General features: G+C 41.7%; 1 protein-coding gene across 2 annotated transcripts in view; it reads left to right on the forward strand.

Annotated features, from left to right (window-relative positions):
• POC1A (POC1 centriolar protein A) overlaps positions 1-26,098 on the forward strand; it is a 102,678-nt gene that overhangs the window by 25,292 nt on the left and 51,288 nt on the right. For both annotated transcript variants that reach the window (XM_030570762.1, XM_030570763.1), the window contains 2 exons: positions 569-702; positions 23,065-23,133. In XM_030570762.1, coding sequence (XP_030426622.1) covers positions 569-702; positions 23,065-23,133 — 203 coding nt within the window. The remainder of the gene's footprint in view (positions 1-568; positions 703-23,064; positions 23,134-26,098) is intronic.

Below are 26,098 nucleotides of genomic sequence, written 5' to 3' on the forward strand. Positions count from 1 at the left end.
TGGCTGGTACTGCTCTTATAAAGTGTCTTAAACTAAGACTGCAGATTTTGGAGGAAGACGAAATTTTGGCACAAGTGGCAAGTCAAAACAAAATCACTTGCTGTAGCTTTTTTCACAAAAGTGTTACTTAACATTCTCCCTGAGATGCTGGCATTGAGGTTTTGCCTTCATTTTAAGATGGCTTAGAATTTGAGAAAAGTAGAGCCTCGTTGGAAAAATGTTTAATGTTCAGTTTTGATTCACAGAATCCCTTTTCACTGGTTAGAGAAGACCTTGGTGTACAGTTCAAATTTCTGGTTTAAACTTAAAATGCATAGGGCCAAACTGAGCTTTGGAGTAACTGGCAAAACTTACTCTTCCCCAGACATGAATATGACTCTCATTGTAGAATGCTTTGAAAAGGGTTCCTGCATAATGTGAAAATTATGATCAGAAAACACATTAAACATATTAGAATAGAGTATTGGAACGTGTTTGTGTGTGGGGGGCATGATTTATTGTATAAATTGGTTTCTCTATGTGTGTGTATATATGTATTTATTTTATTTATATTTATTTTCTTCCCTAGTGCACAGTGCTGTGGTAAACTCTCTTTCCTTTCACCCCTCTGGAAACTACCTCATTACTGCCTCCAGTGATTCAACCCTTAAAATTCTGGATTTACTAGAAGGAAGGCTGCTGTATACTCTTCATGGTCATCAGGTGAGGAGAATCTTCACTATTACTTTTATAAAGTAATGCATAAAGCACATGGACTCAGCAGATGGACAGAGAAATGATGTTGAGTCAAGTAATAGGCTTCAGTTCTCTCGGCCTATAACTCTTAAGGTTCCTAGATTAGATTTTTAATTAAACCTGAAATTTCATTGGTGGCGGAGGAAATGTAGAGAAAACATGACAAGAAATGTAACTTATTAATCTAAGGTACTGCTTTCATAAGCAAGAAAAAAAAGGAGACAGTATACATCTCAGTTCTAGATTTGGGATTAAAATTGTTTTACAAAATAAGTTCTTACAATTTAAAAACAATCTTTCCTTGAGAGTCAGCTACTGAAATAAAAAGTGCTAATACATGGAGATCAGTATTGGAAATTGGCTCTATACACAGACCAGTTACTTTGCCTGATAGGGTTTCTGGGAACGAGGAGAGGTATGTTCCTGGGTGTGATTTGGAGGTGAGAGCTTTTCTGGAGTCTTCACATTTTGGCAGCTGCCTAAGTTAAATTATCTTCCTTTTGATTACTTAATATTCCTGATTGGCAGACTTAACTTATTTGTATTCTAGTATTTATGCTGCTGGGTGTTTTGTTGCGATAGGTCTAATTATATTCATAGTGCTTGGAGTTCTTCTGGTTTTTAAATGTTAAATCTAAACAAATAGTCTGATTTTACTGTCCAAGCTGAGTGAGGCAGCAAAGGCATGAATAATGAAAAGCAAACAAGTTAGTGACAACTTAAAATTTTAACCCAACAGTCTAAGTCAAAGGGCTTTGGACTTTTCTAGCCCGACTTGGAAGCCCAACTCTTGTAGGCCCCATTTTGAAAACCCTAGCCTGAAGCTGTATAGAAAGGTGAGTTACGCGAAATACAAAAACGAGCTATCCACTAAATACAGGACATGTAAAAATACACACACACGCGCGCGCGCTTTCTTTCATACTTAAGTTAGGGGGAACAAGAACATTAATTATTTACTGGAAGGGGGCTTAGGTAGTGAAGAGGAAGGACTTTGTGCCTTTTATAGCGAGTCCTAGTTTGAGAGCAGGAGAAGTGGGGGAGCAGAGAGAGGAAGAGTGCTTTTTTAGTAAATGATGAACTTACTTATTAGGAGCCTGAGCCTGATTTCTACACACTTTTTTTTTTTTTTCCTTTTTCTTTCTGCCTCCATCTTCCTCCCCCCATGTGGTTGCATAAATGAGCGAATTTGGCCTTGGCCTGGAGTAGTTCCAGAACTGAAAAGGTGAATAGCTGAGAGTCATTAAACTCTGCATTGTGCAATACTAGAGGAGACTTCATTTGTAGTTTTATGTGGATTGATGCTATATTTTAAAAAAAATGACTAGGTTCTTCTTGAATCAGCTAGTCAGATGTGGGACTAACCATTTTGCGTTGGACACATATGGACACAGACATACAAGTCCTTCAGTTTTGAGTCTGGTCTAGATCAATCAGACATGCCTCTCATCTTCTGCTGGATTTCTGCATTCTTTGTTACATTATATTAGCAACAGCTGGAAACTCCTTTTACAGTGATGGACTGCTACAATCTGCATTGCAACACGCTAGGTCCTCCAGTTAGGGAGTAATGGAAGGAGGTGGGGATGAGAGGGCATTTTTTCTAAAAATCAAACATTCTTGTGCAATCTTAATAGTGTATTAATTTAGGGCCTGGTTCAACAGACCTATTCTGGCCCTGGGTTGATTTCCCCAACCTAATAAAATCTGCTATGTTGATTTTAGAGGCTGGTTTTAACACACACTTTTTGAGGGGTGAAAAAACTTATGTGGTATGTATTGTGTCTTTACCCCTTCCTCTCTAACCTTAGCACAGCTGTCTGTACTGCCCCAGTGACAGAGAGAGACAGTAAGTAGCTTTGATCTAGCTACTTTAAGTAACAGTAGCAATGAAGCCATGGCAGCATGGGCTATACAACTGTGCCTGGGACCCTGGGTATGTACTTGGACAGGTAGCCCATGCTGCCATCTGCTGCTGGTGCAGCTTCTTCGCTTTTGGTACCTGAATTAGCTAGCTTGGTGATGTCTGCATGTGCTGCTGTCACACTTCTGATGGCAGTGCAGACATCTCCTAAGTCAGTGTCAGTAACTACTGTGGTTGAAAATGAAGTGTTAAAAGACAAATATATTTTTTTTTTAAATGAGCAAGATTATAGAAATATTAGTCATCCAGATGAACAGCTTGTTCTGAAGACATTCTTGTCTTGTGAGTCTGTGTGGGAGAATATGCCTGGTCCATCCAGATTTGGTGGTTCTTCTGACAGCTGATTGCTGTTCTGGGACAGTTATTCGTAAGCAAAAATTTCAAGAAGAAAGACTTGAGTTCCTTCAACATGGCTTTGACGCAACTGTTGGAGTGCCAGGAATTTGTGTTACCGGCTGATTAGCTCTAGTTTACATAGGGAGAATTGCCAAGTTTATATTGCTGTCTTTAATTATAATGGAGCTGGCCTCTCATACCAGAAAGATCATTAGAGAGACTGTAGTTTGTAGCTCTGAGCTGACATCTTGCAGCTGCAAAATATCATGCTGTAGCTGCACATTTTTATTCTTAAGTGCTTCAAGTTGTGAAATTCTTTCACTCACTCTCATACAAATGAGACTTGGTATACAGGCCCACCATTGATATTTGTTCATCATACAGGAACGGAATGTTACAGGACCTTTAAGTCATTCTTGGGTAGTCATTAGAAAAATGTAAATATGTACCCTGTATGTATACTTTCTCTGAAGATTTTAATGACTTCTTCCAGACAACTTCATTAACAGAGTAGAAGTTGTAAGCAAATAGTTACGTAAAACATTAGTATTGTTATATTTATAAATAGGAGACAAAAAAATGCAGAGTTAAGATTCTGCAAGCAAACGTAACTTTTGGCCATATAATCCTCATCTTCTACCCACCTGATTGGTAGATGGTAACACTATAGAAACTCTCCACTTCACTGACTAAAACTGTAAGACACTTTAAACAAGTGTATCAGCATATGGATGTGCTACTCCATCTGCTGTCAAAATATATAAAGAGGACAGCATCAGATTTGCATGCAGCTCCAGGTTTTCGGAGGGTTGGGGATAAGGGGGAGGGTTGAAGTAGATGCATGTGTGTCTGTGTGTAGGGGTCTTCTAAGTAGTGAAATTTTTAGATACCACTTGAAACATAGTAAGTAGAGGCTTTTTTGTTTTTCCATTTTTAAACTTTTTAAAAAAAATTGTGGTCAAAAAGCTAGTGAATAAGTATCTTGTAAGTATTTATGTACTTTTTTTATTGACATACATGCTCTTTTTACTAGCTGTGACCTGAAGTCATCTAAAATGTTTTTCCTGTGACAAGATGATAATTTATCTGTATAATGGCTTCTTACCTCAACATTTTTAAAGAAGTAATTCTCTTTGTCAATACTACTCTTTACCTGAGAAAAGGGATTAAATATCATGCCATCATGTGCTCACCCATCAGTAGGATGAATTTCCGCCGCTACATCTTCCTTATCCTCTACTCAACTGGTTGTAAATCGATAAATGGGTGGAAAATGACTTCTGCTGAGGCACGTTAGTATGCAGTTACCTTTGTGGAAAGGAAAGTGACATTGGCTCAAGGACTGGTGGGTCATGGTATCTTTTAGTAAAATCACTGGAGGAGTCACTGAATTGAAGATGAGGTCTAGGATTCCCTCATCTGCTCTCCCTTATGGTAGGAAGGGTGTTCATAGATGCTCTCAGTCAGGAGCAGAAATTCTACCGGCCAGCTCTGGTGGCTGACATGTTTTCCTTCCTGGATGTGGAGGAGGGTGTTACAGAAGGCCCATGAATAACTGAATGACTTTGAGGGAAAGATTAACTTGGTGAACTGCCAACCGTAGTGATTGGTGTTCCTTTTCAATTTATCTTTAACAAAAAGAGCTAGAAGCTATCTCATTAACAAAAGCTTAAAGAGAGGAGTTCATCTCTGTCAGGACTTAACAGTTTTGAAAAGTTTTGGGAGTTTTACAGTGAGTGACCTTCTCCAAAATTGACTTCCCAACTATTCTAAAAATACTTGGATGCTAGTTCTCATTGCAGGTAACAGAACAGAACTTCAGGTTTCTAGATCAAGCCATTTTTGAGCTGACATAATAAGAGAAGTGATTCTCCTTTCCTAAGGGTATGTCTACACTACTGGATTATTCTGATTTTACAGAAACCGATTTTTGGAAACCGATTATATAAAGTCGAGTGCACCCGCCACACTAAGCACATTAAATCGGCAGTAGGCGTCCATGTACCGAGGCTAGCGTCGACTTCAGGAGCGTTGCACTGTGGGTAGCTATCCCATAGTTCAGAGTCTCTCCCACCCATTGGAATTCTGGGTTGAGATCCCAATGCCTGATGGGGCCAAAAATTTGTCGCGGGTGATTATGGGTAAATGTCATCAGTCAATCCTCTCTCCGTGAAAGCAATGGCAGACAATCATTTAGCACCCTTTTCCCTGGATTGCCCAGGCAGATGCCATAGCACGGCAACCATGGAACCCGTTCAGCCTTCTTTCACTGTCACCGTATGTCTACTGGATGTTGCTAACAGACGCAGTGCTGCAGCGCTACACAGCAGCATCCCCTTGCCTTTGCAAGTTAGCAAAGACGGTTACCAGCCCTACTGTACCATCTGCTGCTTTGCAAGTTGACAAAGACAGTTACCAGTCATACTGTACCATCTGCTGCTGTGATGGGTGCTCTTGGCCAGCAGCAGTGAGGTCGGTCGGGGGCGCATGGACAAAAATGGGAATGACTCCCCAGGTCATTTTCTTTAAGTTTTGTCTAAGGGAAAGTCAGTCCTGCCTAGACTATCAGACAAGCCTACTAAAGAACCAGAGAGGCAAACGGCCGCTCCGCGTCAGAGCCCCAGACATCCCACAGAAATGATGAGCTGCCTGCTATTCTAGAGGGTGCCCCTCCAACAACATGACCCGTTGCTTCCCTCCTCCCCCACCCCTCCTGGGCTACCATGGCAGTTATCCCCTGATTTATGTGATGAAGTAATAAAGAATGCATGAATCAGAAACAACAATGACTTTTTATTGCCTGTGCAAGCAGAGATCAAAGGGGGGAGGGGAGGGCAGCCTCCAGCTGCTATGATATTCCAGGCAGGACTGAATCTCCATTAGACAAAGCTTAAAGAAGAGAATGACCTGGAGTCATTCCCATTTTTGCCCAAGTGCCCCCGGCCGACCTCACTGAGGCCAGCCAGGAGCACTCACGGGACGACGATGACGGATATCAGTCCTACTGTACCGTCTGCCATCCACAAAGCAAGGGAAGGGAAGGGGATGCTGCTGTGTAGTGTTACAGCACCGCATCTGCCAGCAGCATCCAGTAGACATACGGTGACATTGACAAAAGGCGAGGAGGATTTTTTTTCCCCTTTGCTTTCACGGAGGGAGGTGGTGGTGGGGCCGATGACACATACCGTGAACCACCCGCGACAATATTTTTGACCTTTCAGGCTTTGGGAGCTCAGCCAAGAGTTCAAATTGCTTTCAGAGAGTGCGGGAACTGTGGGATAGCTACAGTCATCAGTCACCCCTCCCTCTATGAGTGTCCATCTGATTCTTTGGCTTTCTGGTAGGCTTGTCTCAGCTCCTTAGTTTCACGCAGCACTGTGTTGAGTCCCTGTTGTGGCCTCTCTCCATCATGCCCTTGGAGAGATTTTCAAATGTTTTGGCATTTCATCTATTGGAACGGACTTCTGATAGAACAGATTTATCTCCCCATACAGAGATCAGATTCAGTAACTCCTGTACAGTCCATGCTGGAGCTCTTTTTTGATTCTGGGACTGCATGGTCACCTGTGCTGATCAGCTCTCCACACTGGGCAAACAGGAAATGAAATTCAAAAGTTTGCGGGGCTTTTCTTGTCTACCTGGCCAGTGCATCCGAGTTCAGATCGCTGTCCAGAGCGGACACAATGGTGCACTGTGGGATAGCTCCCGGGGGCCAATACCATCGAATTGCAGCCACACTAACCCTAATTCGATATGGCAATACCGATTTGAGTGCTACTTCCCTCGTCCGATAGGAGTAGGGATATCGATATTAAAAACCTTTGTATTGAAATAAAGGGCTTCGTTTTGTGGACAGATGCAGGGTTAATTTGGTTTAACGCTGCTAAATTTGAAATAAACTCATAGTGTAGACCAGGCTAAAGATGAAAAGACCTTCCATTTGCCAGACTTGCCATGTCTGATTAGCCTCAAGTTTGGGGTGATTGGGTCTGAAGACATTCATGAAACATTTTGGGTGAGAAGGCTTAGGAGGATTTAAAAAATGAAGCTTATAATGGAAAGCTTGTTTTAGCTTTGACAGGGGAGGAACTATCAGGTCTTCATTATGACGTGTACAGAAAGTTATAGGACTGCTCTTCTATTAGATTCGTATAGCTCTTTATTGCTAGACAGTACAATCCCCAGCTTTTATAGGGCTTCACGAATCCCCTGGTAGATGAGATTTAATTTTTGTGAAACCAGCTTTGCAGGTAGTTTAGAAATCTGATAAGAATATTTTCTGTTCCTGTTTTTTTTTGGGGGGGGGGGGGAGGAGGGGGTGTTGGCATTCTCCAAAAAGCTGAATAACTTTTTGTCTTGATTATATTTAGGTGTAACTTAAGACATACCAGGAGAGTAAGAGGAAGGGGCAGAGTTGTGTATGGGAGGTGTATGTTGGAAAGAAGGTAACAGAGCAGTACTCAAGAACATTTTTATAATTTAAAAACATTGTTATTTATAATAAAATTTGATGCTGGAAAACTAAATTTGTTTGAGGTCAGTAGCTTGTTGCGGGGTTGTTGGCACTGTCTTAAAAAAAAAAAAACTAAGCATTTGAGTGGAGATAGGAATAGCAAACAGAAATGGGAGGGAGGAAATAAAAGCACAAATCCTATTAACAGATGATAGAAACTAAGAAATATTGAGTCTCTGATTCATGAGTCCCAGGTTACAGTGGTGTCTTTTTATAAACTGAATGTTTTAAGGCTTAGCAGCAGCATGTGTAATGTTCAAACTCTTTTTGAGCAAAATTACTACAACAGGGTGTGGTGGTGCTAAATGGTAATTTATAGTACCTAACAGGTATATTTATTGTGTAACCGATGGCTACCACAAATAGTACTATTTTACCTTTTAATAGTAAAATAGTTAGTGAAGATAATATTTGAAACAATTGCCACCTCTGACTATGAAACATTACTGTTTTTGCCAAACTGCTTTCTGTTGAAGAAATGACATATTACACCATAAATTCAGTAATTAAAAAATAAATGGTATCAATGGCAGAGATTTACCTTGGTTTCCTCTGCAGCGTCGCAAATTGAACCATATTATGCATATGTTTATATAGAAGTACACCTCTATCCCGATATAACGTGACCCAACATAACACAAATTCGTCTATAACGCGGTAAAGCAGCGCTCTGGGGGGGGCGGGGGCGGATCAAACCAAGTTCGATATAACGCAGTTTCACGTATAATGTGGTAAGATTTTTTTTTTGGCTCCCAGGGACAGCGTTATATTGGGGTAGAGGTGTATTCATAGTCATGTTTAACAAATAATACATAGGAGTCTTTTCAAAATACAGATTGGCAATTGAGAACAGTCGTACTAAGTCAGACCAAAGGTCCATCTAGCCCAGTATTCTGTCTTCTGACAGTGGCCAGTGCCAGGTGCCCCAGAGGGAATGAACAGAACAAGTTATCAAAAAATCCATCCCGATTCCTTTTAGTAATAGAAGGTGGTGAATGCAGAACTTGTAAGACTGACTTTTTTTCCCTTGATGGCTACGGGCCTGATCGTACTTGCGTTGCTCCTGAAGTCTCTAGGACATTAGACCCCAAAGTGGGTCAGGATCCCTTTTGAATGGAGGTGGCTAGGACTGGCTTAAACTTGCTGGGGCCCAGGGCTGAAGCCTGAGCCTCACTGCCCCAGGCCAAAGCCTGAGGGCTTCTGCCTTGGCTGGCGGGGCTCAGGTTGCAGGCCCCCTGCCTAGGGAGGAAGCCCTTGAGCTACAGCTTTGGCCCCCCTGCCCAGAGCGGTGGAGCTCAGGCTTTGATGCGCTCCGCTCACCTGGGGCAGTGGGGCTTGGGCAGGTTCAGGCCTTGACCCCCCCCTTTGAAGGTTGTGAAGTAATTTTTGTTGTCGTCATCATAAGGGGGTCACGCTGCAATGAAATTTGAGAACTCCTGCTCTAGGAGTTCTGGATGTGCAAGGAATGCAGGAAGGGAGAGGAGTCTAGATGAAATGACTGAGGGGAGACATAACTCTACAAATACATAAAGGGATGGTGCAAAGAGGACAGGAAGCTACAACCAAAAAGTAGTGGGCTTGCAAGACTGCAGGGTTAAGTAGGTTAAGTATTAAGAAAAACTCTAACCCCAATAACCACTAAGCAATAGAGCCTGCTCCTACCTGAGGCTCTGGAATCTCTGTTAATGAAGACTTTCAAGGTTCAGTAAGATAATATTCTATTCTGAAAGGCTTACAATAGTCTTCTTCCCACTCCCTGGGGCAATGTGTCCTAGCTGCCTTGTAGGGGACCTACTGCATTGCTCCTGCCCCAATTCAACTTACTTTCTTGCCAAGAGGGCCATGTGTTTCACGTGGTCTCCATTAAGCAGACACCGATCTCTCACTGTTGCCGAGTGCTTTGTCTCTGACCATCATCTGGTCTCTTTCAGCATTGCCCATCAACTCCCACTTTTATGCCCTGTCACTTGGCCTTTCTATGATACCCATTCTATTAGCATTAGGGTGGATTGATTTTAAATCAAGGCTATTTTAAATCAGCAATATAAATCACCAAGTGGAAAGCTTTGATTTTAAATGATTTTAATCAACGTTTCCATTTGTACTTTTTCTTTATTTTTTAAAATAAAGGTGCCTTCTTATTGGTTAATATAGTTGAATCTCAGAGTTATGAACACCAGAGTTACAAACTGACTAGTCGACCACACACCTCATTTGGAATTGGAAGTACACAATGAGGCAGCAGCCATATAAATAAGAAGAAAACAAAGACAGAAGAAGTGGGACAGCTAAACGCTGAGGATGAAGTGGAGGTTAAGGATAATCTAGGCATGGCCCAAAATCTAAACAAATATTTTTGCCTCAGTCTTTAATGAGGAGCTTAGGAATAATGGTAGGATGACAAATGGGAATGATGATATGGAGATAGATATTACCACATCCGAGTGTAGACGAGCAGACTCACCCCCGCGGCGCCTCCTGCTAGTTGTCCTCGGGAATTAGCTCACTGCCAGCCCGGAGTGCCCTCTGCAGGCCAGTGATCCGCCTCTCCTCCGGCTCCTGTGTCCCTTCCTGGACCTCGGTGCCCTTTTATCTGGGGTGCTGCCTCCTGGCAGTAACCCCTCAGTCTTAGGGTCTCCCCTCCCTGGGGAACCCCCACCCACTATCTCCACCTTGCCTCAGTATATGGCTACTGCCAGTCATGGTCTAACCCTATGCCCTGGAGCAGAATGCAGTATCAGCCTACTCATCACTGGCAAGGAGGGTTTGGATCTGCTGCCTTGGCCTACCCCTGGGCTGCCCTCTGCAACCCCCAGTACCTATTAGCCCAATGCTAGGCCGCAGCCTCGGGCTTTCCAGGCTAGAGCTCCCCAGCTCCTCTGCCTTTCCCCAGCCCTGCTTTGCTCAGGTACCCTTATGCCCAGCTCCCTGCAGCCAGGCCCATCTCCCTCTATTGCTAGAGAGACTCTTGTCTGCCCCTGGCTTCTCTGCCTTTATAGGGCCAACTGAGTCTGTTTTGGGGTGTGGCCCTAGCTGCAGCCACTTCCCCCCAATCAGTCCAGCCTAAAAGCTGCTTTCTCCGGCCATAGCCCCCTCCCAGGGCTGTTTCTTAACCCTTCAGGGCAGGAGCAGGGGTCCACCCTGCTACACCGAGGTAGAAGCCTAACTCGAATACCTGAATGGGACAAAATCAAACCTAGATTGAATCTCTCATATGCAGTGCCAACTGCATTTTAGTCACCTTTAACTCACTCCTTAAACTTTTCCCTCTTCCTGCTTCTGCTTCTTTATGAACAGGATCTCACTGACCTCTTCCAAGAGAAAATGTACAAATGTGATGTGACCTTCCCTTTTCCCTCGGCTTGTCTTGTCTTCCTCTCCTATAGGTCTCTTTCCCCTTCTTCCCTGTGACTACTGTAGAAATTTCTCATCTGCTCTCCTTGACTAACCCCTACATTTGCCCCAGTGATCTGATACCATTTCCTGATCTCCCATGTGCCCACTCTCTCTTTCCCTTACTTATCTCCTTAAGCTCCTGCTCTTGTGACTTTTCTCCTCAATACAAGTTTCTCCTATCTTAAAACAAACCCATCCTTGACAGTATTTGCCTCTCCAGCTACTACCCCATCTGCCTTCTTCATCTCTAAGCTCTGAACATGCAGTTTAAAATAGTTATCTAGAGTTCCTTTCCCTCAGTTCCATCCTAGACCCTCACCAATTCAGCTTGCACTCCTTTTACATCACTGAAACAGCTGTCACTAAAGTTAATGATCTCTTCCCAGGCAAAGCTCAAAATCAGCATTTCATTCTCATCCTCCTTGACCTGTCTGCACTGTCAACCATGCTCTTCTTGAAATCTTGGCCTCCCTTGTTTTCCATAACTCTATTCTCTCCTCATTTTCCTCCTACCGCTTACTGTTTTTTGGTAAGTTCCTCCTCACCTCTTCCCCAATTTTCTTTGACGTTCCACAGGGTTCTGTTTGGTCACCTTCTCTTCTTCCTCTGTAGTTTGACTCTAGGTAATCTCATCTGCAAATATAAGTTCAGCTACCCTTGCTATGCTGGCAATTCGCAGATCTATCTCTCTACTCTGGACATGTCACCTGTTCAAACTGAAATCTTGGGGTGTCTCTTTCTGTCTGACATCTGCTTGTGGGTGTCTAGCAGCTCAAGCTCAACATGGCTAAAACGGCTCTTAATCCCCACCACCACGTGCCCTTCTTGTTCCTTTGTTGATCACTGTGGACAACACCACCATCCTGCCTGTCATGCAGGTCTGCAGCCTGCGTGTCGTCTTTGACTCAGACCTCTCCAGGTCCTCACATCCAGGCTATGTCTAAGTCTTGCAGAGTCCTTCTGCATCACATCTCTAAGAAATGGCCTTTCTTATCCATCTGTGCCGCTGAAACTCTAGTCAAGGCTCTCCTTGTCTTACGACTTGATTACTGCAACGTTGTTCTCTCTGGTCTTGACAAATGCAGTCTTGGCCCTCCTGTATCCATTCAGAATGCTGCTGCTGCTGCAAAGATCACTTTCCTAGCCCATCACTTTGACTGTCACCCTCTTCTTTGTATACAGGTTTCAACCTTTCTGTCATGCCAGACATAATCAGTTTATTTTTTTCTTTCAATATGCTTCAGAGCCTGTTTCCACACTACCTCTCTTCTCTAACTGTCGACACATTGACTCCTATCTCTCATCAGCCCACGATGCTGCCTCCATTTCCCACTTGTAACATTTTCAAATGAGCATCTTTGTCCTTTCTCCCATGCTGCCCTTTGTGCTCGGAAGGATCTCACTGTAAACATCTGCAAAACTAACTCCTTACCACTTTCAAAACCCTCCTTAGTCTCCTTTGAACATGATACCTACAAAAACCTTGGCAATGATAAGCCTGCTAATGTAGGCAGACCACGGCCTGTGATGCTAACCAATATTGTCTCATGCTCCCCTATATGTCTGTGTGCATCTGTCATATCTTGTTTTATATATAGATTAAGCTGTCCAGGGCAGGGGACGGTTTTTTGTTCTGTGTTTATACACCACCTCACACAACATGATCCTGGTCCATGATTAGAGTGCTAATACTAATAACAAGAGGCATTCCTGCTAAAGTACAGAAGGGTGGACAAAGTTATCTGCTAGAGAACTGCTGGAATGCCAAAGATTTGAGTAATGGTGCAAACTAGGAAGTTTAGAGACCTGTCTGAGACTTGGACAGGGTGATCTTACTCGAAGAGGAGATGGCTTGCTCTAACTTTTTCATCCTTACAAGTATACTTCAAACACTTTTTTTTTTGTTTCAATTGGCAGTATTAAAACCAATTGAGAGAGTATAAAAAGTCTTAAAAGATTCTACTAATCCCAAAATATACACATTGTCTAAAACTGCATCTTAATCTCAGTGTTGTTTGTTTGTTTGTTTCGTGTCAACAAATTGTGTTGCATCTATTGACCTGTCTGTTCCCCTTGTTCTTTCCATTTGTACACACATGTATTCTTTTATATCAGGTTCTATTTTTAACCCACTACATCATGTTGAATCTCCATTTTCCTCTGGCATATGGTAGCTGCTGTTCTTGCTGTTTACATTGCTTGTTTGGGAGTGATTTTTGTAGCATGCTAAATTACCTGAATATACTCAAATATTTAGTGACTGATAAAATCGTTTAAAGAACACTAGTTCTACAGCTTAGACATCTGGGTTGGTCTTGATTGTGAATAACTTGTCTGATGTAAATTTCTGTCTTTCGTTTCCCCACCTGTTCATTAGTCATGCTGTTCACAGTGGAACTTGCATTAGAAAGTTGTTAACTTCAGATGAAGTATGTAATACCTGGAGGATTATAATCTTTCCAAAATGTTGATCTTTCTTTGTAAGACTTCTTTGTTTGTTTCAGAAATGTCATATCCTTCATAATTGCACCAATATTTAGATTGTTCCAAGCAGATTGTATGTTTCACACTTGTGTCATTCCTGATTGGCTTATTCTATTTAGAATCTCTCTTCTTGAGAGTGTGTGGTAGTAATTGAGAGTTTAGCAGTTCTTAATATGGTGAAGGAAGGGGGAAAGCTACACACTGCTCACACATGTATGAATATTCTCTTTTTTGGGGGAAGATACAGCTGCAGGGATAGTTGGACTACTACAGGAGTCCTCAAACTTCATTGCACCATGACCCCCTTCTGATCCCTGGAGGGGAAACTGAAACCTGAGCCCACACAAGCCCCCCTGCTCCAGGCTGAGGGGTGAAAGGGGGCTTGTAACCTGAGCCTTGCTGCCCAAGGTTGAAGCCCTTGGGCAGGGGGGCTTTGGCCCCAGGCCCCAGCAAATCTAACACTAGCTTGGTGACCCCATTAAAAAGGGGTTGCAACTCACTTTGGGGTCCTGACCCACTGTTTGAGAATTGCTGGGCTACTAGTACAGTAACTCCTCGCTTAATGTTGTAGTTATGTTCCTGAAAAATGCTACTTTAAGTGAAATGATGATGTTAAGCGAATCCAATTTCACCATAAGAATTAATGTAAATGGGGAGGTTAAGTTCCAGGGAAATTCTTTTCACCAGACAAAAGACTAAGGCCTGGTCTACACGGTGTGTGCATGTGTGTGTGTGTGTGGTTCGAAGTTACGCAACTTCAGCTATGTGAATAACGTAGCTGAAGTTGACATACTTAGACCTACTCACCGCGTTGTTTTCACTGCAGTGAGTTGACTATTACTGCTCCCCGTTGACTCTGCCTGTGCCTCTCGTGGTGGTGGAGTACAGGAGTTGATGGGAGAGCTCTCAGGAATCCATTTATCATGTCTAGACTAGATGTGCCAAATTGACCCCCGCTGGATCAATTGCTGCTCTCCAATCCAGCAGGTAGTGTAGACATACCCTATGCTTATACACACACACATACACAGTATAAGTTTTAAACAAACAATGCAATGATCATTGTGAAGCTTGGCTGAGGTGGTGGAGTCAGAAGGTGGGATATTTCCCAGGGAATGCCTTACTGTTAAATGATGAACTAGCACTTGGCTGAGCCCTCAAAGGTTATCACGTTGTTAATATAGTCCTACACTCTACAATGCAACAGGAATGGAGAGAGGGGAGACTGCATGGCGGAGAGAGACAGAGACATACGCTGTGTGAGGGGGAGAGATGCGCATTGCCCTTTTAAGTATTTTGACACCACTCTAAGTACACTGCCCTTTTAAGTAGATCACCAAGTTGAGACAGCCCCTGCTGCTAGAAAGCTCCCTCCTGTCCTGATCCCTGTTATGTCCCCCCAACCTGCTCTATGGAGATAGGGTAAGCAGGGGGAGGGGGACACCCTGACATTAGCACCCCTCTTTCTCTCTCTCTCTCCTCCTCCCCCGCCCAGCAAGCAGGAGGCTCCCAGGAGAATCTCCAAGGCAGAGGGCAAGAGAAGTACATGGCAGTGTGGGGAGGGACAGCTGTACTGCCTGGCAATTGATAGCCTGCTGGGCAGCTGCTGCACAGGGAACTTAAGGGAGCAGGAAGCTGATAGAGGGAGCTGATGTGGACGCTGCCGGTACACCCTGGTTCCAAGCCCCCACCAGCTAGCTCCAATGAGCTGCTCTTTCTGCAAGCAGTGGACAAAGCAGGTGGCTGCCAAACAATGTTATAAGGGAGCATTGTGCAACTTTAAACAAGCATGTTCTCTAATTGATCAGCAACATAACAATGTTAACCGGGACAATTTTAAGTGAGGAGTTACTGTATTGTTAATAGTCTCTATAGCCCACACTGTTTGGCCTCTAATTGTGGTAAATCCTGTACAAACATATAGTAATTGGAACCGCCAAGTCAAATCCTGGCAAGACCTCTCCATTAAGAGGTGATTTATACTACAAGAAAGTTGTTTTAAGAACTCATTTCAAATCCTTCCATGGGGTCATTGGATTTGTCCTCTTAAGGAATTAGCAGGAGATTTAGCCCCCTTAAAACCATAGATGGACAGATGTCCTGGGATCTCCGAACGTTCATAGCTTCCACTTGTGCAGGTATAATGTTGTGCCTGTGTATTTGCATGCACAAAGAAATGTGGGTGCAAGTAGCAGCAGTTGTCTGTTTGACAACAAACAGACGAGCTTAGTGGTTTACAACAGCAATTTATCTGTCCTATATGTATTTGTATATGTTCAGCGTTTGTAAGGTTCATTGTATGTTATTTTCTAAGCACATCAGAGGAAGAAGGGGAACTGGGTAAAGGGGCATGTCTTGATTTTGGGGAAAATAAGTGCAATGCTATTAAAGTAGCACATCCCCTTAACTTTATTAAGGATAATGAAAAGCTGCTTATCTGCGTGTCTGGGTGCAGTGTGACCTGAAGAAACATAGTAAGATTACTCAAACTCTACTTTAGTCAAAGTATACATTTTGTGTTCTCTGTGTGTGTTTTTTTTTACTTGTTAAATTAACTTTCCCAAAAGCCTTAGTCATCTGCAGTCTCTGGAAACCTGATCCAGACTTAGACAGAAGCTCAGCCATATACATTTATTGAAGCAGGCTGCAAAGTAATTGTTTAGTGTCTGTCATAATATTTCATTCCCGGTATTCTCCACTATTTATTCCTAATAGAACAGTTTGCTATTGCGTCTGTACTTAGATAAGTATTTCCTAACTCTGCTTTATTGCATAGAAGTGTCTGCCTAATCCTTTTGAGACTGTGGGCTACTTAAAAGTTTGTGAAAATACTTTAAACCAGATGTTTAAATCTGTGTGACTAGTACTACACTTCTGTTCAACCACTACTTCAGTGAAAGACTAGTTAAGACTATTTAACATCTAAAAGAATTGACTCTTGATATGTTATCCATATCTCACCACAATACAGAAGCATAGAGGCATGCCTACTTGGTAGACATTTTGCTTGCTCCTTGTTTTGATGCCGCTATCATTCCATAGGGGTATGAGAGCATTCCACATGCAGAGCTGGCCTTGGCTATGTGATGGATAATCTCCTCATCAATTGTGGTATTCTGAGATAGCATACTCTGTGGGTAGCAAAAATTCTCCACAGACCTGTGTAGCCAATGATTTTAGTTTATTATTCATTTTATTGTGTGATGGTATGATTGATCAAAATGTTTGTCATATATAATCATTGTATGTTAGAGTTAATTTTTAGGATTATAAAAGTATAAGATTGATCAGTATTTAGAAGAATCATGTATTAGACATAAGACAAGCTGAAATTCAAGAACTGATAGGCCGAGGCCTGCAAGATTTTTAGCTTAGCTATTTTAGGCCTTGGAGACAAGAAATGATGACATAAGCCAGTGATTGAAAAATAGCCTGATGCTTGAAGATTATTTGGGGCGGGGGGAAGGTACCAAGTGGTGGTAATTCACAAAATCACCCAAAAGATTAATATTAGATAATAAAAATATTGTAAAGGTGCATCTGTCTCTGAAATGTGTCTTTAACCACAGGATACAGGTTCTGCGTCAGTGCCAATGAGACTAAAGGGACTTACACAGCCTATAGAAAACTGGGGTCTCAAGTTTCCAGGGAACGCTGAGCAATAAGAGAAAAGAGGGTTGACCTTTTATGGACATGCACAAAATGTAGGTATAGACAGAATCATATTATAAAAATGAGATTCCCATAATGGGAAAATCGAGCTCCCTATGGGAGACTCCAGCAGGAACCATCCCTCTACTGTTGCTCAAACTATGAGCGACCCATCAGACCCAAACACTGTTGTTAAGGATGGGAGCATAACTATATTTGTAACTTGTGTATAGGTTTGTACAGAATTTCTGTATACTTGGGTAATAACTTTAATTGTAACTTTTTAATAAAACTTATAAAACAGACTAGACCTTGCACTTATGAATGTATGTGTGGTCACTACCCTTGGTCTACGTGTTCCTAGAGACTCTAAATCTAAAGCAAGTAGCAGAGGTAATTTTCACTCTACTAGGCTTGAAACTGTAGGTGCCAGAGCTGAACCCATGGTGGTGTAATACCACATTACAAAATTCACTTTAAATAAATAAAAGGATACACCTGAAAGGAGTGTTGATCTTAGCATCACCTTCCACAGGTTGCTACAGTATTTCAGTTTTCTTTAGACTGATTGTGAAATCAAAGTGCATGAGCAAAGTGATCAGTTATAAACTGAATGTCATCAGTTGAGCAAGCAAGCAGTGCACAGTCATTAGCAAATAAAGGCTTCTTAATGAGTAAATCTGCCTCTTCTGCATAAGCACGGAAGCATTGCTCCTTGAATGTCTTCCCGTCAGTGGATAAATACTCCATCAATGTCATGAGATGCATCCATGAGCATAGCCAAACAAAGGACAGAAGAGTGGAAGCAAACACACAACCTTGTTTGGAGCTATTGGTGACAGGAAAGGGATTTGGTGGTCCCAGCTCGTGCCATGGCCCCAGGCCTCACTGAACATTTACAAATGCATAGCTAGAAAACAGTCATGCTTACCTGTGTGTTAACTTAAAATCTAATATCTATTTTGATTATGCTAAGAATGTGTTTAGACTTTTATACAATACTTGTAGGATGCTGCATGTATTGGTCTCACTTATAACCTCTATAGGCATGGTATAAAGTTATATTGAGTATTTGCATTGTAAACCTCTGTAATTTGGGTAACTCGCCAAACAGGACTGTCATAACCTATTCCCAGATTTGGACCTTAGCGTCCAAAATATGGGGGTTAGCATGAAAACCTCCAAGCTTAGTTACCAGCTTGGACCTGGTAAAGCTGCCACAACCCAAAAAATTAAAGTGTTTTGGGGCACTCTGGTCCCCCCCAAAACCTTCCCTGAGGACCCCAAGACCAAAATTCCTTGAGTCTCACAACAAAGGGGAATAAACCATTTCTCTTCCCTTCTCCCTTCCAGGTGTTCCCTCCCTGGGTTCCTGGAGAGATACACAGAAGCAAGCTCCATGAATCTAAACAGAGGGATTCCACCCTCCCTGTTTCTAGTCCTGGAAATAGGTACCGAGAGAGAGAGCCAAGCTCCCCCCCACCCCCCTCCTTCACCCAGAGAGAATGCAAAGTCAGGCTAGTAAATCTAACACGCACAGATTTCCCCCTGACTTCTTCCTCCCACCAATTCCCTGGTGAGCTACAGACTCAATTCCCTGGAGTTCCCCACTAAAGAAAAACTCCAACAGGTCTTAAAAAAGAAAGCTTTATGTAAAAAAGAAAAATACATAAAAATGGTCTCTCTGTATTAAGGTGACAAATACAGGGTCAATTGCTTAAAAGAAATATGAATAAACAGCCTTATCCACAAAGAATACAATTTAACACATTCCAGCAACTACACACATGTAAATACAAAAAAACAAACCTATGGTCTTCCTATCTTTGTACTTACAACTTGGAAACAGAAGATTAGAAAAGCAGGAAACAGAAATCCTCTCATAGCCGAGAGAGAGACAGGCACAAGACAAGAACAAAGGACTCACACACAAACTTCCCTCCACCCAGATTTGAGAAAGTCTTGTTTCCTGATTGGTCCTCTGGTCAGGTGTTTTAGGTTACTGGTGTTACCCCTTTACAGGTAAAAGAACATTAACCCTTAGCTATCCGTTTATGACAAGGACAGAAAGCATTGATTAAAGTAAAATACTTGTCCTGCATACAAGATGTCCCATTGAAGCAACTGAGATATAGCATCAAAGGGCAGAAACCCTGTTGACTGACTGCATTGCTAACTCCATCCAGGAAGGAGGAACCTATGCATGAACTCATCCCATCAGTTTGTGCTCTGGAGTGGAGGGGATAAAAATCCCTGACAAAGAGAAACTGAATCTCTTCTATGCTATCTGGACTACGAGGAGCAAAGATTCCAAACATAAGCAGAGAGACCCCTGTGCAGCTTAGTGTGGTTTAGCCCTGAAAGGTGTTTTGAATTGAGATGACTACAACTGTCACCTTTTGAATTAGACTGAAACTCATTTGTGTATATATGCTTGCTTGCTTTAACCTGTAAATAGCTCTCCTTTCTTTTTCCTAGTTAATAAACCTTTAGTTAGCTTAGTACAGGATTGACTATAAATGTTGTCTTTGGTGCGAGATCTAAGATACAAATTGATCTGAGGTAAGTGACTGGTCTCTTGGGACTAGGAATTGCCTGAATATTTTGTGATCTTTGCTGTAAGTGACCATTTATCATATAGTCCAGCTTTTCTGGGTTGCAAGATAGACTGGTGTGTCCAAAGGGACTGTCCATTATAAGACTATTATAGTACTTTAGGAGTTTACATTTGTTACTGGATTGGTGAAATCTAATTCTAGAACATACAAGCAATTTGGGTTATCTGCCCAGCTTTTTGACAGTCGATTGTGAGCCACTCCAGGCAATGTGACAACATCTTACCATTTTCCACTATTCTGGCTCTCATCTCATCATGGAAGGACTAAATGACAGAAATGAACATTGCAGGGCAGCCAGCGAGGAGCAAAAGTCACCAGAATCCCTCATGATTTACAGAAGCTTTAGTGAAGTTGACGACCACCATAAAAAAAAAAAATCATGTCTTTGCTCCAAATAAGTGGAAACTTTTTTTAGTTTATTTCTCAGTCATTCTTCCAACATTTCTAAGAAAGCAATTAATGCTCTTCCACAATGCCCATTACAAGTAGAGCTTGCACTTGTCTCCTATTTTGAGACAATAACAACAATCAAGCAGCAATGTCACAAGGGAAAGCACCTGCACCAGATGGCAGTCCAGCAGAGATCTGTAAGCAGGGTGACTACCATACTGCAAGGCGTCTCACATGGCTCTTCTGCATTATCTGGGAGCAAGAATCACTGCCACAGGACTTCAAGGATGCTGATGTTGTCTACCTCTATAAACATAATGGTGATAGGGCAAACTGCGGTAATCATTGTGCATTTCCCAACATCATGTTGTGGCGGGGGGTGGAGGGGAGAGGAATTCTTGCACAACTCATAACGGGTAGACTTAACACAGTCTGGATCTCAGTGTGGATTTTGGTCTGGTCAGGGCACTGTAGACATGAGATTTGTACTTAAAGCAAAAATTCCCACTTTCTTTCTTTAATGGTTACACTTAGTTTCTCAAGTTTGACACAGTGACTCTTTTCTGTGTAGCTCTTTTAGTATAAATATTTACTGAGTTCTGCAGAGGAAACTGATTTTAGAACATGCTCCCTTGTTGAAATGGTTGCTATGTTCCTCAGGCTTCTGTGAGTTCCTCTAACTAACCACTGTCCCAGGCTACTTAGATGTCCATCAGAGCGATTTTCTGACACAGGCTGCTGTTGCACTTTTAAAATGAAACACAAGTTATTTTCTCGATTCTGAGTATTGACCTGAACTATGCAAATATTAGCTGAGGGGGCTGCTCAGATTTATCAGCTGCAGCTCTTTTTCTGCCACTTCCTGCCAGCCTACCCTCCCTTCTTTTTGCTCTGCTAAGTACAAGTGCCTTGGGAGGCAGGCTGGGTAGTGGGGATAGGAGAAGTGGGCTCCAAAGGAGAGATGAAGCTCTGCATGATGTGGACTTTGGGGATGTTTGTGGCATGGCGGATTGACTGGGGCTTTGGAGTCACATAGGGCTTCTGCAATGAAGTGCGGGGGAGGAGTGCAGGAGATCGCGCTGATTCAGCACAGAGACATTAGCACACCAAGATCGTGCTGTAGTACTAGTAAATTGATACATTGGCGAATTGAGGTAGCAGCATTGGATACTCTTCACCTGCTGACATCTTGGCAGAGAAGCACTGGGCTATCCCCACCTCAAGCTGCATGCACAGTCCTAATCATCCATCCTTTCTCCATCCCATCCACACTGGTCCCCTCTGCCTCCTCCCTCATGCCAGCTACAGCTATACATTTATAGCAGGGAGTGAAGAAAGGCAGTAACATAGAATGGGATTACATTTAAGAGGGACAGATCAGTTGAGACATGTCCATTTTGCATTAACAGGTTTCTCTGTCTTAAAAAAATGCTGATAAAAAGATAATTGGATTGATGTTCTGGTATGCTCTGTGTGATTCACTGATCTGAGCAGATGAGGGGTACAATCCCAGTATTACCAGTTCTCACAATATTTGATGTCTCTGAAAGCACCAGCTCCTTCAGATACATGATTGTGTGAATCTCGCTTGGTGGGTGGTTATTTAAAACATCTAGTTCTTGTAGTTGGGGGAGGAGAAGCTTGAAAATGTGACTTCTAAAGGCTCAGAAAAAATGGAATCCCAAATAGTTAGATGTGCTTTTTCAATGTCAATTTTAAAGTTAATCATTATTTCTTTTTGTGGGGTGGAGGTGCTGATTCATAACTTTTGAATGTTTGGGGTTGCATTACTGGTCGGTCTTTTACCTCTTGAAACAGGGCAGCCCAGGCCCCCATGAGAGTTTTGGGGCCTCTGGAGCAGGGTCCTTCACTCGCTCCGGCGGCCCTGGACAAACTCTCGCTTCTTCTGCTCTGGGTCTTCGGCGGCAATTCGGCGGCTGGGGAATCCTTTTGCTCTGGGACCCGCCACTGAAGTGCCCCGAAGACTCGCGGCAGGGGGTCCTTCCACCCCGGGACGCACTGCCGAAGTGCCGGGTCTTCAGTGGCAATTCGGCGGTGGGGATTCCCCGCCGCCAAAGTCCCCAGGCCCCCTGAGTCCTCTGGGCAGCCCTGCTTGAAAATGTAACCGTGTATATGTTCACGGTTTCCTGCTGTTGCTGACGCTCTCCTCTTCCATTCGCAGCTTCTCTTTTCCCCCTCCCAGCCATTGTTTGGTAGCTGTGGAATAGACTCTTCCCTTTGGTCACTAACTCCAAGTGCTACTTCTAGAAGTACCAGTTTAACAAAAAAAAGAGGGGATTGACCATTTTAAAATGAAAGCAGACTGAAGGGTTTTAAAAAGTCCCTCCTTCAGTCAGATTTAATAAATGAAGGGGGAAAAGGAAATGAAATGAACTGAAGTTTAAAATGGAAGTTAGAAAAAGAAGTGAAGGAAGTTTCATTACACTTAGGACAAGGAAAGATAACTTTCCTTGTCTCTCACTTGTATGTGACTAAAAACTAGACTCCTAAAATCTGAATTTTAAAATCACTTAAACATTATTTTGAATGTACAGAGAAGGTACAAAGGGTGGGTTACTCTTTAAAAGATGAGGAGTGATGTTTATTAAGTGTCTAGAAGCCAGATTTTAGGGGCATTTAGGTGCCTGAAGATGCAGATAAGTGCCTAGTGGGATTTTCAGAAACAGTCTCTTCGGGTTCCTAAATACCATTTGAAAATCTGGCTCAAAGTGGTTTAAGTACTTTTGAAAAGTTTATACATGATCCTTAACTGCTTCTCACTAAAACACCTACTGTAGTTCTTTTTACACTTGGCTATTTGGTATTGAAGAGCTGAGTATCTTAAATTAAAAAGAGGTTACTAGAAGTTTCTCATTTAAAGTAGCACCTGCCAATCTGTATTGAGGAAAAAGTGTTTGATTTTGACTGAGTTAAAATTATACTAATAGGTCTTCAGACAAAAACTATCTTGAACCTCAACATTGTAGTTCTCATCTATAAATGTTTTTATTTTACAGGGGCCAGCTACCTGTGTTGCCTTCTCAAGAACTGGGGACTTTTTTGCTTCTGGAGGGTCAGATGAACAGGTGTGTGATGTATCTGCCTAATCTGACATCGCTAAACTCTGTTTTCTAGATTCTTGATGTAATTGAGTGAACAGAAAATGTGATTAATTATGATGCAGAAAAATCAAGTGTTTGTGGAACTATGTAATTTGGGGAGGAGGGGATAAATTAGCTTTAGCACAGATGACCTTTTAAGATGATAGCATTTGAAATTTGGCTAAAATTGAGAAAGTTGCATGTCTAAGGTTAGGGAATGAAATATAGATGGAATATCTTCTCTGGAGCATTTGTAAAGTAAAGGGCTCTCTAAGCGTCACCCCAAGAGGTCAGTCAATATTATACCCATTCCTCATGAATAAACTGAGGTACACTAAGGGTTGTTGTTCAAACAGTTTGAGAATACCAGTTTTGCGGTATAACTCAAGGACCTTGGCTTGCAGGGTGAAGTTCTGGCTCTATTAAAGTTTTGCTGTTGCCTTCAGTGGGATATCACTCTTTTTCCTCTGACCACTTGAGAGATTGGCTAGGCAGGCATGTGTGGTGGGGGTAGGTGACAGTTGTTTTGCAAGTTTTCATTCTCTTACGCTCTTTGTGTTGGTCTACATTCCTTATTAATGTTCCTTTATAATAGCTTCTGATTATCTTGTTCCCCGTTGTCTATATGAGGCTTATATCAACATATAAGCCCCATGCGTCTGAATCCCTTTGAATTGGCTTGCTCTATTCCTTAGCTTGCTTTCTTCAATGTTATGCTCTTAAGGATAAAAAAAATTCTACCCTCAACTCATGACATAGTTTATCTGTCCCATCCCTTCTCCCCCTGCCTCTGAAGCACTGCTAGGAAATGGAACATGTATTTTTGTAAAGGTTACTTTACTACTTCAATAAGATCTTTTTTTTTTTTTTTTTTTAGCCTTTAGACAGCATCTTTTGAGGCACTGATCTGATTACTTCCCCCCCCCCCTTTTTCTTGCATTGTTAAATAATGAGTAATTGTATTAAGGTTTTACTTGTAGTTTTGCTTTCGAAATAATTACCTAACTCTGTGTGTTTATAAAGAGATTAATAGAAATGACAAGCTGGCTGTATTGTGGCTTTTCTGTTAATATTGACTTTTTTCTGAAGAAACTGAGATAGTGTTGAAAGCTGTAGTAACGATACACTTCAGAAACAGTTATCACATAAAAAGATGCCTGTAAGTGACTTCTTTAATACATCTCAATTTCCAATTTAAAGTAATATGAAGAAAGTGGACACTATTAGCTATTTTTCTCTCCATTACATAACTGGATGACTTGTGTGGTAACCTGGATATGTGGTGGTTTTTCCCCTTTAATTGTAAGTTGCAGAGGTTTCTTGGATTCCTTTATTTGGCTTTGAATTTGTATATTTTTTCATATGAGGCAATCTCTGTTGTATCTGGCAGCTAGACCTTTTTTTTTCCTCTCAGATGACATTTCTCATGTCTAGAAATATCTCTTGCTACTGGTAAGCTGGGAAACTAAATTATGACACTTGATCTTTTCTTTTTTCCAAAAGGTCCTACTCATCTAGCTTTTGTAGTAGCAAGTTCCTATATAACTTCCAGTTTTAGACCTTTTTGAAAAATCCTCCCTTCTGGCTGTAATTTTCTGTACTTAATATCAGCAAAAAGGTGATTTTGTGAGAGTGTATGTGCATGTGCAAAACTTTAATGCAAGGAGGAAGAAAATAACTCTTAAACTGTGTATATATTTAAAGTCTTCTGCACATGTCTGTTATGAATGTGTTCAGTAAAATTTTCCTCTAAGGTTAGAATTAAAATGCTATTTGTGGAAGTTAAATACATAATGCCTATAGCCTGATCCTGCAAAGTTTTATACATATGCTTGACTTTATGGTCTGAGTTATTCTGTGTGAAATTAAGCCTGGGTATAAGTCTTTTGGGGGCTTTAGGTTATACACAAAGGTATCTTTCTATTTTGGCTACTGTTTCAAGCTGCACAATAAGTTTCTGTAACTATGGAAGTATAATGTGAAATACGATTAATATTTCTAAAAACATGGAAATAAAACTGTAAACAATTTTTTACACCACAAATATTTTTGGTATTTAATTAGTAGCTAAAATAGACTCCACAAATGTTAAACCCACAGATACTTAAAAGTCCTTTTATTTGTTGACTAGCTTAAAATATTTTAAACATGTACCAATTTAAATAGGAATTCACTGTCTTAAGGAATTCCTTTCCCTCCTCCCTGTTCATTTTCATATGTTCAAATGGTCAGTTTATGAAGAGAAGCCAGATTTTTTTTGTCTTGGCACTCTCCAAAAGTATTTACAGTGGATAAGTAATTTATTATGGAGAGAAGTTGCTTGTTAGGATTCATTTTTGGTAGACAGTATATTTCCATAAGTCTCATTTTACTTTGCCAACTAAGCCCTCTTCTCCTGAGTGCTAATCCATAGGTAATAAAGTAAGTATTGGTAGTTAGGTCCATTCCTGAAGATTAATATAATGTAAAATTATAACTTCTCAGTGGATTTCTTAGTAGTATTCAAACATTTTTAGTATTACCTAGTTAGCAGTCCAGTTCCAGGGGATACTTGACCAAAGGGAGGTCAGAAAAGGCCATTATCTTTTGAGAACTCAAATGATGGGCTTGGCTTGTCCACACAAACAATTTTGCAGTTTCCTGGGTGTGACTCTACTTCTTACTAGCCTTTTGTGGACTGACTGAACAGGTGGACGTTGTTAATGCATGTTAACACGCTCTGGTCTAGTCCCATTTCATTGAGGAGTAGATCAAAGCACATTAACATATTGTTAATACGCATCAGTAGGGTCCAGACAGGCTAGTCCATGGCAGACTAGTTGTGGGATAGATTCACGCCCCATCTTGCAGCAAAGTAAAGTTTATGTAGATAAGCCATATATAACTTCTCTATTGAATACAATCTTTCTGATTTTGCCAAAGCCTATTATATTGCTCTTTGCTGGCAAAG

Source organism: Gopherus evgoodei, chromosome 7, assembly GCF_007399415.2.
Source record: "Gopherus evgoodei ecotype Sinaloan lineage chromosome 7, rGopEvg1_v1.p, whole genome shotgun sequence".
Classification (NCBI taxonomy): Eukaryota; Metazoa; Chordata; order Testudines; family Testudinidae; genus Gopherus; species Gopherus evgoodei.